This window comes from Garra rufa, chromosome 18 (genome assembly GCF_049309525.1).
Source record: "Garra rufa chromosome 18, GarRuf1.0, whole genome shotgun sequence".
Classification (NCBI taxonomy): Eukaryota; Metazoa; Chordata; class Actinopteri; order Cypriniformes; family Cyprinidae; genus Garra; species Garra rufa.
Genome location: NC_133378.1, coordinates 42410803 through 42430412, shown reverse-complemented (window position 1 = coordinate 42430412; position 19610 = coordinate 42410803). Strand labels below are relative to the sequence as shown.

The 19610-nt window shown below is 41.2% G+C and overlaps 1 protein-coding gene across 1 annotated transcript in view; it reads left to right on the top strand.

Annotated features, from left to right (window-relative positions):
* The window catches only part of LOC141290693 (alpha-2,8-sialyltransferase 8E-like), a 30109-nt gene that overhangs the window by 406 nt on the left and 10093 nt on the right, over nucleotides 1–19610 (top strand). Inside the window, exons 2-5 of the mRNA XM_073822790.1 lie at nucleotides 829–909; nucleotides 17320–17406; nucleotides 17871–18015; nucleotides 18130–18242. Coding sequence (XP_073678891.1) covers nucleotides 829–909; nucleotides 17320–17406; nucleotides 17871–18015; nucleotides 18130–18242 — 426 coding nt within the window. The remainder of the gene's footprint in view (nucleotides 1–828; nucleotides 910–17319; nucleotides 17407–17870; nucleotides 18016–18129; nucleotides 18243–19610) is intronic.

Below are 19610 nucleotides of genomic sequence, written 5' to 3'. Positions count from 1 at the left end.
CAGAAAAGAACTAATAATCACAAACATAATAATAACACAAGTGTACAAATGCAAACACATTTACTAAGTTGGTTTCAAGCAATATTTTAGTATGAAAATATTTTAGAATGTCATTTCTAAACAGCTTTCCTGTCGCTCAGACTGTAGATAATTTCAACGTATTTGGGTTCGATTCCCAGGAAATGCTAGATCTGATCAAAATGCATATGCAAAACTGCTTTGTAAATGTGAAAACATGTCAAAGGTGAAAAGCACTTGCACGCATTAATTTGACTAGATTTGAATTCGCACAGGTGTTCTAGCAAAGGAACAGCTGTAGTTCCTGTTAGTTATAAAATTATCCACTAACCACAGGCTTCATTCAAAACACACTTTTAGCATTTCAGCATCGTACAGACTAAAAATGTGTGATTTTTCTTTCCTACAGTCAGTGTCTGCCATTCATACATTTTCAAGTGTGACTTTTTGGACCGATGTTCATAACAGTCGTCTTGTTAGTTTATCTTGATCATGAACTGTTTGTTTTACAGTAGGCCTATATTTCCCGCACTGCTCTGTTTGCTTTTTTTTTTTTTTCTCTGTACTGATGATTTTGGGCGTGTTCAACATCATTATAAAAAATAGCTTTGCTGTAAATTGCACATGGACAACATGTTCTTAAATCAACATCCATCATTAATTCAACATAATTCAGGAACTTCCTTGCGTAAATCTCCCCCGCAGGCTTGAACAGGCGCTTTGATAGGAATCAAACGGAGATGCGTGTGTGTGATAAAGACTATCGTCTAATGCAGAAGAATCTGATTCTCTCTTGTTTTTCTCTTTCAGAGAGGCGATGACGGACACGCTTCGGCTGCTGCGTTGCGCTAAACTCAGACACAAGTTCTCCATCATCACGTCCGCCAAAGGGTGAAACCACCGCTCCTTACTTGCTCTTTTCTGAAATTGATGGAGGAAAATAAACATTACATTTCTCAAAAATAATATTTGAATGGCACATAAGTAATGCATGAACTGTACTTGTAAGGATGGGTATGTGATGGGTATAGACGTAGGCTATAGCAGATGAGCAAACACTAAAAATACCTATTTCAGATGTAAATGCCCATTTACATTGTCAGTTAAATGCGACCCAATTCCAGTTTTTTGCTCATGTGACACAGATCGGATCTGTTCTATTATAGTGTGAACAGGTAAAAAACGCATTAATTCGGATATTTCGAGATCGGTTTAAGGCCTCATTCATATAGCCTATGTATTTAAATCCACATAATGAGCCAATGCGACTGTTCCACGGTTTAATGTCTTATATTACATTAAATGCGCACAGGAAATATTTTGAGGTATGGGCAAAATGGTGAAAAGGTGAAAAATGTTGGTTGAGGTTTTAACAAAAATTATTTTTGCGTATAAATAGCACGACTTTGCAATAGCGTTTAATACTACGCCAAACATATTTATATATATGATGATGATGTGTGGTGTTTGTAAGCTTATGTTGAAAACAAAAACAACTTATTTGTGCAATGTGGAAGTGATTTTCTGTCAATGTGTGAGACTTCCAGTTCATTCACCAAGATGGCAGATGGCGCCGCTGTGTTTGGCTTGCCTCTTGCTACTCGGTTGTCTATTGTTTGTCGTAACGTTAGCTGTCGTTTCACCGGCTATAGTTTCACCGGCTATAGTTTATGATCGGACTACGCTGTTGGAATTGTGTTCTGCAACAATTGGGCTACTAAACGCCCAGTCCTTCAAACTACCACCGCCATTGTTGACATCAATTCCTCCATTTCTGAGACGCCCTGTCTGCCGGCTACCAGGCAGAAAACGCCGCAGAAGACGCGGTCGGAGAGGTGGGTTACATGTCAGGCTTAGGACTCACCTAGATTCTCCGCCGCTGAGGTGTGGAGATCGACCGGAGCTTGGCAGCGCAAGAAGATCGCGGGAATGTTACCGGTGGCTTCGGCTGGTTAGCCCCGACACCGGTGTTTCATCTCCGTGTCCCCGCCGTGGGAAAACATCTACCCGGTGCTGCATCCAAGGAAATCTCCGTCCAATTCCTCGCATGAACTTGACTACGTTCCGTATGGCACTTTGTAACACCAGATCGCTCAATAACAAAACATTTGTCCTCAATGATGCCATCTCCTCTCATAATCTGGATTTGTTTTTCCTCACTGAAACCTGGCTCCGTTCAGATGACGTCAGTGCTTTCTCGGAACTCCTTCCCTCTGGCTATCTTTACCTCAACACCCCGCGACAAACGGGTAGGGGCGGGGGGATAGCCACCATATACAGACAGTCACTGAAGTGCCGCCAGCTGTCCACCAGAGGCTTTTCCAGCTTTGAGTTACAAGCTTTTTTGCTCACATTGCCCTGTCCTATTTTATGTGCAATAATCTACCGGCCGCCCAGATTAAACAAGGACTTCTTAAATGATTTTTCAGAGTTTCTGTCAGAGTTCATGCCAAAGTTTGATAATATCCTAATTTGTGGTGATTTTAACATTCATGTTTGTTGTCCCTCTGATAAATCTGCTAATGATTTTAAAGCACTTCTCCACTCACTAGATCTGACCCAGTCCATATCCTGCCCAACTCATAGGTTAGGTCATACCCTTGATCTCATCATCTCGCGTGGAGTGACAGTGTCAACCTGTGAGGTCCTGGATTTTCCCGTATCTGATCACTCTCTCATACGGTTTGACATCCGTGCGGCTCCACTTGTACCCACACCCACCACCCCCCAACGTCGGCGTATCGTCACCTCTTCTACAGTTAATGATTTGTTGCTGCCTTTACTGCCTCTGATCTCTGCTCTGCTGCTGACTTGGCATCACCTCCGTGTCCTGACCTTTTCATCTCCTCCTTTCACACTATTTGCTCTCAGATTATGGACTCTGTTGCTCCCTACAAGGTAATGGGTATCAAAAGCCCATCAGTCCCCTGGCTCAATGATACAACTCGGGCCCTTAGGCGTCGGTGTAGGCAGGCTGAGTACAAATGGAAGAAGGATAGGCTCCAGGTGTCACTGGAGATGTTTAGAGACAGTCTTTCCACCTATCAGAGAGCAGTGAAGAAAGCTAAAGGACAGTACCTCTCCAATGTCATCAACAGCAACAGTCATCGCCCTGGAATTCTGTTCAGCACCATTAACTCTGTGATAAATCCGGTGTCTGGCAGTTTGAATGATGTATCTGAACACACTTGTAGTGCATTCAAACAGTACTTTTTGGACAGGTTATGTCTGTTAGGCAAGTCATCACACAAACCCCTGCTATTGTCAGACCCTCACAAGAGGCACAATATGTGCTGGAGGACTTTGAGGCAGTTACCCTTATGGTCCTTAAAAAAGCTGTCCATGAGTTGAAGGCCACCACTTGCCCTCTTGACGCCGTTCCTGCTAGGATTATGAAGGAGGCTATTGACATCATGGGACCCTGCCTCGTCTCCTTTATGAACAGCTGTCTTTGTTTGGGCACTGTTCCCGCTGCTCTCAAGCATGCCATTGTCCGACCGCTGCTAAAGAAACCCAACCTTGATCCTTCCATACTGTCCAATTTCCGTCCAATATCTCATCTGCCATTCCTGTCTAAGCTGATGGAGAAGCTCGTTGTCTCCCAGCTCCAGTCTCATCTTCAACTGCACGCCATTGCCGATAAATTTCAGTCTGGTTTCAGGTCTAGGCATAGCACGGAATCTGCTTTACTTAGGGTCCATAATGACATTCTTGGAGCACTGGACAGTAAAAGCTCTGTGGTTTTAGTGTTACTAGACCTGACCGCTGCATTTGACACTGTGGATCATGCTGTCCTCATCTCACGACTTCAACACACTGTCGGACTGCAGGGCATGGTTCTCAGATGGTTTTCTTCATACCTCACAAACAGGACTTTCTCAGTAATGCTTAACGACCTCTCCTCCTCAGCCGCCCCTCTGTCATCTGGTGTTCCACAAGGATCAATTCTTGGTCCTATTCTGTTCTCGCTCTATATGCTGCCACTTGGTCAACTCATCTCCAGTCACAATGTCCGTTTTCACTTTTATGCAGACGACCTTCAGATCTACCTTCCTGTGGTTCTGAATAACCGTTCTGCACTGGACCCTCTCCATAACTGCATCCACAGCATCAGAGAATGGCTTTCCCAGAATTTCCTTCACTTGAATGATGGAAAGACTGAGTATATCCTGTTCACCCCGGACTCACCCAACATTTCCCTCAGTTTTGGTCCTCTTACACCTCGGTTTGCTCCGGCAGTGCGCAACCTGGGTGTTATTTTTGACAGTGGCTTGATTTTTGGTAAACAAATAAATGCAGTCGTGAAGGCAAGTTTTTACCAGCTAAGGCTCCTCAGTAAGGTCAAACCATTCTTGTCCCGAGCTGACCTTGAAAAGGCTGTCCATGCCTTTATCAGCTCGCGGATTGATTACTGTAATGCCCTCTACACTGGACTTAATCAATCACTTCTTAATCGGCTTCAATTGGTGCAAAACGCTGCAGCACGTCTCCTCTCCAACACCTCTAAACGCTCTCACATCACCCCTGTCCTTCACTCTCTCCACTGGCTTCCTGTGCGGTTCAGGGTGGAGTTTAAGATCCTGATGTTCGTGTTCAAGGCCATTAATTGTCTGGCCCCTGCCTACCTCGCGGAGTTGGTAAAGGTCTACCAACCAGCAAGAACTCTGCGCTCCTCTGAACACATCGCACTAGTTACGCCCAAGTTCAACTATAAAAAGTTTGGAGGCCGATCATTTGCAGTCCAGGGCCCAAAGCTGTGGAACGCACTTCCGGCACAGCTTCGCAGTAACACTGAGTTGTGTGTTTTTAAATCACAATTGAAGACACATCTTTACAGACAAGCTTTCGACACGTAAACACTGACTCGATTGCTGCTTTATGTTCCTTTTTGTGCTTGTATTTATTGTTGTCTGTTGTTTCTTGATCTTATTCTGGAAAGCGCCCTGGGCACCTTTCTGGCTGTTGTAAGGCGCTATATAAATAAAATTTGATTGATTGATTGATTCACCATGGTAAACCTGTTTGTGCTTAAAAAAAAAAAAAAAACGAAAAACAAACACTGGGTTTATGATTACAGCAATACATTAAAAGAATATAAGACATGTAAGTTGGCAATATCAAGAAGCATATATATCAAGCTGTTTTGTAGCTAAAATGACTAAACTTCTGTTATTATGGTCGTGCGCTTATACATTGAAAATAACAAGGTATTACAATGAAATGCCTTTATATGATAGAGTTTGTCTGTCTTTTTAACAGAAAATGCTGTTTTATCTAAACGCCTCTTGTGAGTGTTTTCCTGACTTAATTTCAACAACTTCTTGTGTTGGCGCAGCCATTTTGCATAGGATAACCGGTGAATTATATCAACTTATACGGAGGCAAGAAAACACACTTACTCCTCGGTATGCTGTTGAACCGGAATTGCCTTTATTTGCATATGTCCTTATATGGAAGACATATAACATGAGCAGTATGAGGGCACACCCAATACAAACGTCAACGCCCCCACTTGCTCTCATACTGTACAACACAGTAACATTATAACAGCATAACACATGGATACAGTCTTCCAACTCACTTGAGTTGGATTAACATACCAAACATAAAACTCTTGAATTTTTCCAGTTTAAACTTTGTCACTGGTTTAGTCATGACATCAGCCACCATTTCTTCTGTGGGGCAATACACAATCGTCACTTTGCCATCACTCAGTGCCTTTCGAATGAAATGATATCGTACATCGACATGCTTGCATCTTTGGCGACACACTGGGTTCTTTGATAAAGCAATTGCACCTTAGTAATTGCACCAATTGGAGCATGCAAGTATGCCATTTTTACATGCATCTGGTGGAGTTCAAGATCATATTGTGCTGCCATTTGCATCAAGGCTTGTATTGAAGTAATATTCGCTGTTGGGGAGAAAGTCTCTTTGTAATCTACACCCATCACTTGACTATAGCCTTTAGCAACATATCTGGCCTTGAATGAGTTGGTCTCATCTGTATTATTTTTGATGGCATAAACCCATCTACCCCCCACTGCATGTTAACCTTCTGGTAGAGTAGTTAGGATAAATGTATCATTTTCCTGTACAGAGTTAATTTCTTCATCCATGGCCTTAGCCCACATCTTTGACTCATTTGAACTCATAGCTTCCTTGAATGTTTGTGGTACATCACACACTCTGTAACAGTAAATTCAAATTCAAATTCAAAATTCAAATTCAAATTTTATTTGTCACGTACACAGTCATACACAGTATGATATGAAGTGAAATGCTTATACGACTGCTGATAACCTATAATATAAAATTTAAATTTAGAGAAGTAATTCTACTATAGAAGCAAAAATTGTAACAAATTAGAATATAGAGAAATATGGATTTACATTATGTACAAATAATAAAATAAAAATAAAATACAACAATAACAATAAAATAGTAGAAAAAGTAGCAGTAGATATAATACATATACGAAAGGAATGTGCAGTTATGGGCAAGATAATGTGCAGATGTACTGTAGATATGTGCAAGATCACAGTCACAGTTCAAGTACACAGTTCTGTAATGTGCAGAATGTGTAAAAAGTGCCAGTTATTTATTTATTTATTTATTTATCTGGATCCCCATTAGCCACTACAAAAGTAGTGGCTATTCTTCCTGGGGTCCATCATACACACAACAAAACTACATTAATCCACAACAACAAAAACCACTACAAAAACATAAAAACCCAAATTTCATACATAACATCAGGACCAACAATCCACTCAGTACTGTGCAATTAAATATTTTTTCAACAATTTTTTAAACCTCACTTTACTATCTAAAAAACATGTAATGTTCAATGGCAATTCGTTCCATGTTTTCATTCCTCTATACATTACAGTCCTTTGCTTTGCATTAGTTTTTGAAACCGGAAGCAAGAAATATCCTTTTGATGCAAGCCTGGTGTTAAAATTATGACTAGCATTACTATACAAAAGTTGACAATACAATACACTTGGAACTCGTGATACAGAAATATTTCTTATAAAACACAGAAGAGAAACAATTACCCTATCCTTTACCAATAGCCAACCTAGAGTTGTGTGCATTTTCATAATATTAACCCTTCTATTGCAGTGCAAAATTAATCGTGCAGCTCTGTTCTGGACTAACTGCAATTTTCCTAAATCTTTATTTGATGCACTCGACCATACCACCGGACAGTAATCCAGATAATTAAGAACCATTGCCTGCACAATTTTAGAGATACAATACTGTGGCAAAAATTTTACACATCTCTTAATAACTGATAAACCTCTTCCCATAACAATTACCATATTATCGATCTGTTTTGACCACTTTAGCCTACTATCAAGAATAACTCCAAGAAGCCTAATTTCCTCTACTTGTTCAATAGGCACACTATTTACAGACAACTTTAATTGTGGTTTACATTTTAGTTTAAAATTTGATCCAAACACAATACTTTTGGTTTTAGTCAAATTTAAAACCATCTTATTATTCCGTACCCAATTTACCACTAATTGTAACTCCTCATCTAAATCCGCAGACAATTTTTCAATTGATGTCGCTGGTAGATATAATGTTGTATCATCTGCATACATAACTGCCCTTGCATTCTTTAAAACCAAAGGAAGATCATTGGTAAAAATAGAAAATAACAATGGTCCTAGACAACTTCCTTGAGGCACACCACATTGCAACTCTTTTACTTCTGAAAAACTTCCATTGAAAAATACACATTGCCTCCTACTAGTCAGATAACTTTTAAACCAGTGCACAGTGTGAGAAGTAAATTTATACCATTTCAGTTTTTCCAGCAATAAATTATGGTCCAGTACATCAAAAGCAGAGCTAAAATCCAACAATACTGTTCCTACTAAATTACTATCATCAATCTGAACTAAACAATCATCAATTATCTGTGTTAATGCTGTTCCTGTTGAATGTCCTACTCGATAAGCATGTTGAAAATCAGAGAATAAACTATTTTCCTTAAAGAATAATTGAATTTGTTCACAGACTATCGTTTCAAACACTTTACTAAGAACTGGCAATAAACTTATTGGTCGACTATTAGCACCACTAAAACTCAGTGCTGCATTTTTCTGTAAAGGAATGACCTTTGCTTCTTTCCAAGCTGAAGGGAAAATCCCTTCTTTAATACTCACATTAAAAATGTGACAAACTGGTCCTGCCAAACAACTGGCTGTTAATTTTACAAGACGTCCATCTAAGTTATCCATTCCCGATGGTTTATCTATATTTATCATTAATAATTTTTGTTCCACTTGTTGTACATTTAGTTCATTCAATTTAAAACATAGGGCTGGGTTATCACTTACCATATTTTCAATTTGCTTTTCACTTGATGTAACATTATCAATTGACATTTCTTCTCTAAGCTTATTCACTTTATTTATAAAAAAGTCATTAAAATAATTGGCAATTTCATCTGATTTGGTTAAAAATAATTCCCCTGTCTCAATAAAAAAAGGAGTTTGACCTGATTTCCTACCCATTATCTCATTAATAATATTCCACAGTTTTTTTCCATCATATTTATTTTCATTTATTTTTACTTTATAAAATGTTCTTTTCTTTTTTCTATTAATCTTAGTTACTTGATTACGCAATTTACAATAGACTTCCCAATCCTGTTTTTTCCCTGTTCTATTTGCTATACACTTTGCCAAATCTCTTTCTACCATTATGCTCTTCAATTCCTTATCAATCCATGGTGCCCTAATATTCTTCACTGTATGTTTTTTAATAGGCGCATGTTTATCCACCAAAGAATAAAATAATCTTTCAAAAGCTACTAATGCATCATCAGGATGACCTTCCTTGTAAACATCAGCCCAACATATATTGTTTACATCATTGCAAAATAAGTCCTGACAAAATTTCCTATATGATCTTTTATAAATTACTTTTGGTCTTCCTTTAGGGACTTTTGTTTTTCTAGTAATCGCTATTATATTATGATCACTACACCCAATAGGAACAGATACACCCTTAGAGCACATTTCCACAGCATTTGTATAAATATGGTCTATACAAGTAAGTGTTCTCTCACCAAAACTATTTACATGAATTCTTGTTGGTTGATCAATAACTTGTGTTAAATGACATGCATTAATTACATTCACCACTTTACTTTTCAGGGAACAAACCTGAGACATCCAATTAATATTTAAATCACCCATCAAGTAAATTTCATTTCCAGTGTCACATACATTATCAATCATATCACACAATTCATTTAAATAACAACTATTTGCACATGGTGGTCTGTAACAACAACCAACAAATAATGATTTGACAAATGGTAATTGTACTTGTAACCATAGAGCCTCTATATCTACAGGCATTAAATCTTGCCTTATTTTTACTGGAATATGACTTTGAATGTATATAGCAACACCTCCACCATATTTATTTCTATCTTTCCTATAAATATTAAAACCTTTAATATTTACTGCATCATCTGAGAATGCTTGATCAAGATGCGTCTCTGTTACTGCTAAAACATGAATATTATTTGTAATCAAAACATCAGATATTTCATCAAGTTTATTCCGAAGACTACAAATATTAATGTGAGCTAATTTTAATCCTTTCCTTGGTAAGTTTATTAATACTGACATAATTTATAAAAAGAAATTCATAGGTCTACTTCTCTAACTTAAAGAGGTCATAGGTCTACTTCGACTTGGACGTTTTCCTCGATTTCTCATTGCTATCATTTTTACCCTTTGTTGCTGGATATGTGATTAATTTATCATAACGAAGATAGGCTATATCTCCCCTCTCTCTTGCAGCTCTCAATTCTGGCATAAGCTCTTTCCTCCTTAAACGCACATGTTCCGGGAAATCTTCATTCAAATATATGTTTGTTCCTTTGAGGCATTTTGCTCTCTCCAGCACTGTTTCTTTGTCTTTATATTTATGAAATTTAACCACAATAGGTCGAGGTCGACTAGAATTCTTGTTTCTCATCCTTCCTATTCTATGTGCTTTCTCCAAGGTAATTTTATCTTGACCAAGCTGTAGTTTCTCCTGAATCATCTGCTTTACTTTCTCTTCAGCTTCACACCATTTTTCATTTGGAGACTCTGGAATGCCTTCCACCACTATATTATTCTGTTTACACTGACCATCCAAATAATTGGCTTTAGCATCTAATACCAAAAGAGATTCAGCCAATTTATGTATGTCATCTGTATTTGATTTACATTCAGTTGAATAATCTCTACAGTTGACTTTCAAATCATCCACCTCCTTCTGAGTGAACTGGAGACTTATCTTCAAGTCTTGTACCTCCTTCATGAGCTCATCTACTCTTTGATTCACAGAAATCATAATCATTTGTGTGAAAGCTTTATAACTGTTTTCTTGTTGTAGTATTAAATCTTTAAAATGCTCTTTCTCTTTATCAAGCAACTCTCGTACCTGAGCCATGGAGATGGTATCCTCATGGCTGTTATTCACGTTCCTCGGCATCTTGTAGTCACAATTATATACTCCTTATTTCCAGCAAAAATCCCTTGATTTTCGCTAGTACACTATGCAGCCTCCTCACGCAGTTAGCTGACACTGGCCTCGGTGCAAACGATCCTCGGTGCAAACGATCCTCCGCTTTTGCGGCCTCGGTGCAAACGATCCTCGGTGCAAACGATCCTCCGCTTTTGCGGCCTCGGTGCAAACGATCCTCGGTGCAAACGATCCTCCGCTTTTGCGGCCTCGGTGCAAACGATCCTCGGTGCAAACGATCCTCGGTGTAAACGATCCTCCGCTTTTGCGGCCTCGGTGCAAACGATCCTCGGTGCAAACGATCCTCCGCTTTTGCGGCCTCGGTGCAAACGATCCTCGGTGCAAACAATCCTCCGCTTTTGCGGCCTCGGTGCAAACGATCCTCCGCTTTTGCGGCCTCGGTGCAAACGATCCTCGGTGCAAACGATCCTCCGCTTTTGCGGCCTCGGTGCAAACGATCCTCGGTGCAAACGATCCTCCGCTTTTGCGGCCAAAATTAAGAGTTCTTGTTCTGTCGGCGCGTGACAGGTCCGTTATCGTCAGAGGTACACACGAAGGGTTAGGATGTTTCCTTGCGATGGGATAATTCCCTTGTTCTTTCTCCTCATGGATGAGCTATTATTTCACGTTGCACTCTCTCCTTTAAATCGATTAGTAATGGACACCCAGATCGAGACTTTGGCTTACAACAGGGTTCAGAGTGAATGAGACCTATACATACATACGTACTTCATAATCCACTCGTCCATTATGAAAAATGTATGTCCTTGTGTTTTCAAGTGTAATTCATGGAGATTTTGGCTAAATACGAAAGTTCGAGACTTCGAGTCAATACTCGAGACTTCAAGTTATGTGTGAATAATGTATATAATGTGCATGTCACAGTTCAAAGTTCGCAGTTCTGCTGTGTGCAAAATGTGCAAGTGTGCCATATGGGCACATGGTGGGTAGTATAATAGTTTGTGAGAAGCCCATCAAAGTATAAGATCCTTTGTGGTGTTGTGATTGAGAGTCCGTATAGCCTGTGAGAAGAAGCTCCTCCTCAGTCTCTCGGTGTTGACCTTCAGGGAGCGGAAGCAGTTTCATGACCACAACAGAGAAAACAGTCCATTGTTGGGATGGCTGAGGTCTTTCACAATCTTCCTGGCTTTGGTCCAGCACCGCTTGTTGTAGATCGAGTGCAGGTCAGGGAGCTTGGTGCGGATGATGCACTCAGCCGATCGCACCAACCTCTGTAGAGCTTGTCTGTCCTGCAAGGTACTGTTCCTGAAACATGCTTTGATGTTTGCCGTCAGGATGCTCTCTATGGTGCAGGAGTAGAAGTTCCTAAGCACCTTAGAGGGCAGTCTGAAGTCTCTCAATCGTCTTAGATGGTAGAGGTGCTGCCAGGCCTTTTTCACCACGGTGTTGATGTGGCAGGACCATGACAGGTCTCGTGTAATGTGAACACCGAGGTATCTGAAGCTGTCCACTCTCTCCACTGGGCTCTCGTTGATGACAGGGGTCTGGTAGTTCCTCACCTGCTTAGTACTAAAGTCCACTATCAGTTCCTTTGTCTTGCTGACGTTCAGGAGGAGGTTGTTCCTCTGGAATCAGCTCTCCAGATTCCTGATCTCCTCCATGTAGGCCGTCTCGTCATTGTTAGAGATCAGGCCCACCGTGATTGTGTCGTCAGCAAACTTGATGATGGTGGTGGAGTTGGTAGTGGCTACGCAGTCGTAGGTGTACAGTGAGTACAGCAGGGGGCTCAGAACACAACCCTGAGGGGCTCCTGCCCATCCTTACTGCCTGTGGTCTGCCAGTTAGGAAGTTGGAGATCCACTGACACATGGATGGGCTGAGTCCTAGGTGTTCCAGCTTCATGGTGAGTGTGGATGTAACTATAGTGTTAAATGCAGAGCTGTAATCGACAGAGCATTTTAACCATTCCTCTTTCTGGTGTCCAGGTGGGTGAGTGAGTGATGTATGGAGGAGGTGAGAGATGGCATCATCTGTAGAGAGGTTCGGGCGATATGCAAACTGTAGTGGATCCAGTGTGTCAGGTAGTCAAGAAATGATGAAGTCTCTAACCAGCCTGAAGGATCTGAGGATCCTCCAATGCAAACTGTGTGTGTGTTGCTTCAAGAGAGCAACCATACATTTGTGTTGTGTTGCACTTTCTTTTCCTTATTCTTCATTCATTTATGCTGACGAGTGGTTCTGTTACTGGACAAACTGATATTTTCTAATGGGATCTGGCATCCGGGGCTGGATCTTAATTGTCTAGGCATGGGGACAGCGATCTAACAAGTCGTTCAAAGCACTTCATCACTACTGAGGTCAGGGCTACAGGGCGACAATCATTGAGGGAAGCAGGATGGGGTTTCTTTGGGACAGGAACAATGGTGGACTCTTTAAAGCATGTAGGTATTACCAACTGAGATAAGGAGAGGTTGAATATTTCAGTGAACACAGGTGCTAGCTGGTCTGCACAGGCTCTGAGTATTCAACCTGAGATGCCATCTGGTCCTGCTGCTTTCCTGGTGTTCACTCTCCTGAAGGCTCTCCTTACATCATGCTCGGAGATGACGAATGCGTTTCTGGTAATGGCATTGTCTTCCTGTCTCCAGCCGTTGGCACCACTAGCGTTGTTAGTGCTTTTTGCATTGCTGGCTGCAGCTTTCGAAGCGAGCGTAGAAGGTGTTCAGCTCATCTACCAGAGACACGTCCGCATTCGTCATACAGGATGTTGGTGCTTTATAGTTAGTTATTGTCCTTAGTCCCTGCCACAGGCTCCTAGAGTCATTTTGTTGGAGCTGTGACTCTAGTTTCCCCCCGTAGCACTGCTTTGCCTCCTTTACCACTTCCCGAACGTTGTATGACGCAGCTTTGTATGAGTTCATGTCACTCGACGCAAGTCCCGCGTTATAGGCAGCGGTGCGTGATCTCAGAGCATCGCGAATGGTCTTATCCACCCACGGTTTCTGATTGGGAAACGTTCTGATGGTCGTTTTTTGTATGGTATCATCTGTTAGTTTCCCGACGAATCCCACAACCGCTTCTGTAAACACGTTGATGTCATCAGAGCTGCGTCGGAACATGTCCCAGTCTGCGTCATCCAGTGCATCCTGTAGAGCGGCTACCGATTGGTCCGTCCAGTGTGCGACCTCCCTCTGAACCGGAACTTCCTGCTTGAGCCTTTGTTTGTATTTTGGCATGAGGGAGATGGCAGCGTGGTCAGATTTCCCAAACAATGGGCGAGATTGTGCCTTGTAGCCGTCTTTGGTTGTACTGTAGCAATGGTCCAATGTCCTATCACCCCTGGTGGGGCAGGTAATATGTTGATAAAAGTTTGGCACTGCGCGTTTGAGGTTGGCGCTGTTAAAGTCCCCAGCCACTATAAGTGCAGCATTCCGATGTTGTGTCTGGTGCTGTGAGAGTGCCTCATGTAGCTCGCATAAGGCAGTATCCATGTCCACTTTTGGTGGAATATAAACTGAGCTGATTATGACTGATGTAAACTCCTGAGGAAGGTAAAAGGGGTGACATTTGATGGTCAATAGTTCCAGGTTGGGTGTGCAGGAGCGTGTGAGAAGATCGACGTTTGTGCTGTTGCACCAGCTGTTGTTCACTATTAAGCACACGCCGCCTCCCCTTGACTTCCCTGATTCTTTTGTCCTGTCCATGCGGTGAACCGAGAAGAACTCGGCCGGCTGGATGGCGTGGTCTGGCACCGCTGGGTTCAGCCATGTTTCGGTGAAGCAGAGGAGATTACAGTCCCAAATGTCTCTCTGGAACTTTATCCTGGCTCTGAGGTCATCAAGCCTGTTTTCCAGTGACTGGACGTTGGCGAGCAGGATGCTAGGCAGAGGTGTGCGGTGCGCGCGGACACTTAGCCTGTTCCTGACGCCGGCTCGTTTCCCTTTTTTGCATCGTGTTTCTTTTTGTCTTGCATAGCATGGTGAATCAAATACTCTCATTTTAGAAAGATTAGGTTTCTTCCCTGTCAGTGCATAGTATGGGGTTTGGTGTATTCGACTATTGTAGCACCTGTTGCGAATTGCTGCAGCAGTCATTACAGCATAGATCCACAACATCTTGGGCAGATTGCTCTCTAGGAGCATGCACCATCTCAAACAAGGTTCTCCAATTTCTCTCAGCAGTCCCATTTTGATGGGGTGAATAGGGGGCTGAGGTCTCGTGCCTAATGCTGTTTTTGCTTAACAGTGACTGAAACTCTTTAGCCATGAATTCTGTACCATTATCTGACCTAACACACTTTATGCTCCCATAAGGTGCTGTATCAGCAAGGAATTTTTCAGTGGCCTTTGCAGTGCCACTTTTTGCTTTTGAAAAGTACACAAACACTGCACCTGAGTAGTAGAGCATACTTGAAACCATCGTTAGTCTCTGGATCGATTGGACCAGCTAAGTCCGTGTGCACAAGTTCAAGTGCAGCCTTAGCTCATGTATCAGGTTCTCTGTTTCTACACTGAACAAATTTACTCTGTGTGCAAATTTCACAGCTTAGGTTAGATTTATCAACCTTTCCCTTGATTTCCATCCCCTCAGCTACATTCTGCAATTTGGAAACATCATCATAATTGCAGTGGCCAAGGATTTAGTGCCAGGTTTGAATGTCATAACATCCGTTCCAACTATCGCTGTCTTCATTTACAGTGTTCAGATAGTACAGTCTATTGTATTCATGTATGCAAATTTTAGTACCGTCCTTGTGAATGAGTTCGTCTTGTCCTTGTTGAAAGTTGATCGAGGTTCCGTTTGTTGTTGCGGCTTAAACAGAAAAAATGTTCTGCGGATATGATGGGATATATAACACATTCCTCAGCGTCGTCCTCACCTGATGCCCTGCGCTGTAAATCAGGTACACCTCCACATTACCTCTCCTCAGCGCTACTCAGAGCAGCTGAGAGGATCATTGGTGTCCCTCTACTCACCCTCCAAGACATCTATAGCACATGTCTCACCAAAAAAGCCCTCTGCATAGCAGCTGATCCCACCCACCCAATGCAAAGCTTCTTCAGCCTGCTGCCATCAGGGAGGAGACTGCGGAGTCTCCAGGCCAGGACCAGCAGACTGAAGGACAGCTTCATCCATCAGGCTGTCAGGAAGCTCAACTCTCTCCCTGCTCTGCCCCCACTCCCCTCACTCCCCTCTTCTGCCCCACAAACTTTCTGAACTGACACACACACACACACACACACACACACACACACACACACTGACCTGCACCAGTCACTTTGTGCAGCATTGGTCTGCCAACTACCTCACACTACTCATAAGACTGTTACAAGACTGCTCTGACACTTTTTACACACTTACAAGCTCTGTTGCACTGTTGTTTACATGGTTTGCACTCTCAACTATGTGCCCTTACTTGTACAGTATATTGTATTTTTAATTTTTATATATGTTTAATTGTATTTATTCATATTTTTTCAATTCTACCTTTTGTATTTAATGTTACTTTTTGTATTTAATGTTACTTGTATGCACCATGGGTCTGAGAGTAACGCAGTTTCAATTCTCTGTATGTCCTGTACATGTGGCAGAATTGACAATAAAGTTGACTTTGACTTTGACTTTGACTCCGCTCACTCTGGTCCCATCTGCCAACTCGATATAGTGTTTCCTTGGCTGGAATTCGTCGTCAAACCTTTTAAATTTTCCAAGATCTGTAATGTACGGTGGCCGAGAGAGCTCAACGCGTTGCAACTTAAAGGGATGGTTCGGAGTAGAATTGACTTCATTGCTATGCACTCCGAAGCCCATCTAAATACCCCATCCGAAGTTTTTTTTACCTTAGTCGAACATTTAAAAAAAGCGCGTAAAAGTCCTCCTACAAGTTGACATGCACACAGATGTAGTAGGAGGACTTTTACGTGCTTTTTTCAAACCAGGGAAGTGACGTCGACGTGTCGCCATTTGTAGTTTTTGAGACTAGTAGGGATCGGCTAAAACGTGTTTGTAAAACACTCATGGTGGACTTACAAATGTTCTGATGCAGCGTTTTGTGAGTACATAACCTATTTACACTACTGTACAAGTTTGGTAAGATTACTTGCACGTTTAGTGGTGCAATTTACGAGATACATCACATGTACCATTCACTACTGTTACATGCAATTCGAAAAACTCTAATATCTCCATAAATGTTCGACTAAGGTAAAAAAAACTTCGGATGGGGTATTTACATGGGCTTCGGAGTGCATAGCAATGAAGTCAATTCTACTCCGAACCATCCCTTTAAGAAAACACATGCAAACAGAAAAAAACGACAACAAATTAAGAAAACATCTTCATCAGTTTGACAACACAGGCGCTGCAAATCCTCGCAATGCAACCAAACTCAGAAACGCGCTGCAAACACAGGAACATGCTGCAAATAGCACGGACCACAACGAAAATGTTTCAGGGGGACTTCAAAAAGTGACGAAGGTGACATGAGCAGTAGATCAGTGCGGCACACCCAATACAAACATCAACATCTTGTCATGTCATATAAAGTAGACCGTTATGATATTTTTATGACTGTTTTGTGGAGTTTGACAGACGTGTTTAGTATGAATTAACATTGAAAAGGGGCACGTGAAGACTTCAGAACTTAATTTAACCATAATTAACTTTGGTTTTAATACAGATATAACCTAAAAAAAAAAAAAACATAGTTATTGTAGTTAAACCATGGTAAACAATCCACCAAATGATGACAGAGTTGTTTCAAACATCTCATGCTTATCTTTTCCAATATAGACTAAACATGCAGAGTGTCACCCAGGAACTCAATGATTTCTTAAACTGTCCATTCAAACCGAACACAACCGAGCGGGAGCTAAACAGGTGTGTGTATGTTTTTATCTCCAGTCACCTTCATGCTTTATTTATTGGTTAACAGGCCTGATGTCACTGCATTAGCTGATTTAGTAGTAACCTATTTGGCTTATTCCTGTTCTGCAGAATGCTTCAAATTGCTGTTTGTGCTGCTGTTTTCTCTCCAAAGTGATGTTACTTTCTGTCTAGAGGATGACTTCAGCTTGTGTTAGTTAAATGTATTTAAACAGCAGACTAACAGGAGGGAAATGGATTCCCAGTTGAAATATTCTCAAGAAAACATGTTTAGTTTGAAACATTTAATTTGAAGACAAGAAGGGAAACTAATGGACTATTTCTGAATTACTGTCATTTAGTAGATACATTCTGCGTATTAACTGGATTATTTCAGAGCTTTATACACTTTGTTTATTGCCATTATTATTGCTTAATGTTCAAATTGTTGAAATTTTCTCTGTGTGTGTTTATGACAGAATGAGGCTGCAGTTTTGCTGTAACGCCACAGGATCGATATTCCTCACCAAACGAAACACAGCCGTGAATCAGATCATCCCATATGAAACAAGCATTAGAGACAAATACACAATGAATCCAGCCATTCACAGCATGCTGCCTGAGGTGTGTGTTCTGGTTAATATGTGGTCATTACAACACTGATACAAGTCAATTACATCAATGTTGCTAAAACTATAAAACATTTCTAAAAGACTAATAAAATAAGTGTGTGTGCAGGATGTCCCCTGGAGCGGTCGTCGTCTGGGTCGGTGTGCTGTGGTCGGCAGCGGTGGGATTCTGAAGAACAGCAGCTGTGGACGTGAGATCGACAGCGCAGACTTCGTCATACGGTAAACACATCCCATCATGCCTTGCTCCTCACTGACCACAGTTACGTGCTCGACCACAGTGATTTATATGGACCAGAAAACTGTAAAAATACAACAATAAAATAAATACAGAAGCTTCAGCACCAAAAAAGGCGCCAACATGTCGAACCAACAGATCCAATGTGTGAAAATATCATGCAATCTCCAGTAAGTTCTGTTTTGTACTTTACAATCTCTTGCCATTACTTGTAACTATTTGTGTTCCCTTTAGTTCAAATTAATTTGTGTATTAACTAACAATAAGTGATGCATTTTTTACAGTATTTGTTCATCTTTGTTAATGTTAATAAAAATACTCTTGATTGTTAGTTCATGTTAGCTCAAGTGCATTAAATAATATTAACAGATACAACATTTGATTTAATTTATTAGTAAATGCTCAAATGAAGTGAAATTAAGTGCTTTAAAGGAATTGTTGGGTTTAGTTAATGTAGTTTGTAAGAGCCATTGTTGGTATTGTTGAGATATTGTGGTCCTCTAGGTGGCGCTAAATAATAGGTATAACTACTGTGCCTGTGTAATGAGGCCAGGTGGCGTTGGTAATTGGAAAGCACACGGTTTTTGACCGTGCTGAAGGGTAACTTGCCTGCTAGTATGGGAATAACACAGTATTTGGATATTTGCTTTGTGTACACGTTACGAATTTTATATGCACATGTTCACGAAGAAAGGAAAAGCAGATTGAGGCTTTATTTACTCACCTGCACAAAATAAAGACATTCTGCTATAACCAATTTTAGCTTGCATGGACTCTTAGGCCCAATCCCAATTCTATTTTCTACCCCTTCGCCTACCCCTCGCCCCTTCCCCTTGTCCCTTGAAACAAAGTGTAAAGGGGAAGGGCTAAAATATTTCCCCTAAGAAATGGGACACCACTACAACACTGTGATACGTCATCATAGGTTGTCGCTAGTTCCTAATGTTACGTCAGAGGACATGCGCAGATGTTTATCACTCATTCCAAGATGTCAAAATGTTGTCATGTTGCAAAATGTACAAATGTACGGTGTACGCACCGTTCATTCACATGTGGCCGTAAGCAAAACAAACAACGCATTATCACATGCGCGGCAAATTGCTAATCAGTGTAGTGGTGCCTGGAGAAGTATATATGCTTCATTTGTGAATTTCGTTTTGAACTTTCTATTTGAACGCATTCGTTTTCTGGATCCTTGGACTAAAATGTTTACAGGGGTTCACTGGTTTAAGAAATTTCTGATCGTAAAAATCAGCTTCTTTTTATTTGTAAGGTATCGTTTTTATTATTATGTACTGATTTAAGTTACTGGTGCGGTGAGCGGGCGCAGGTGCATTAGGCGCAATCATCAA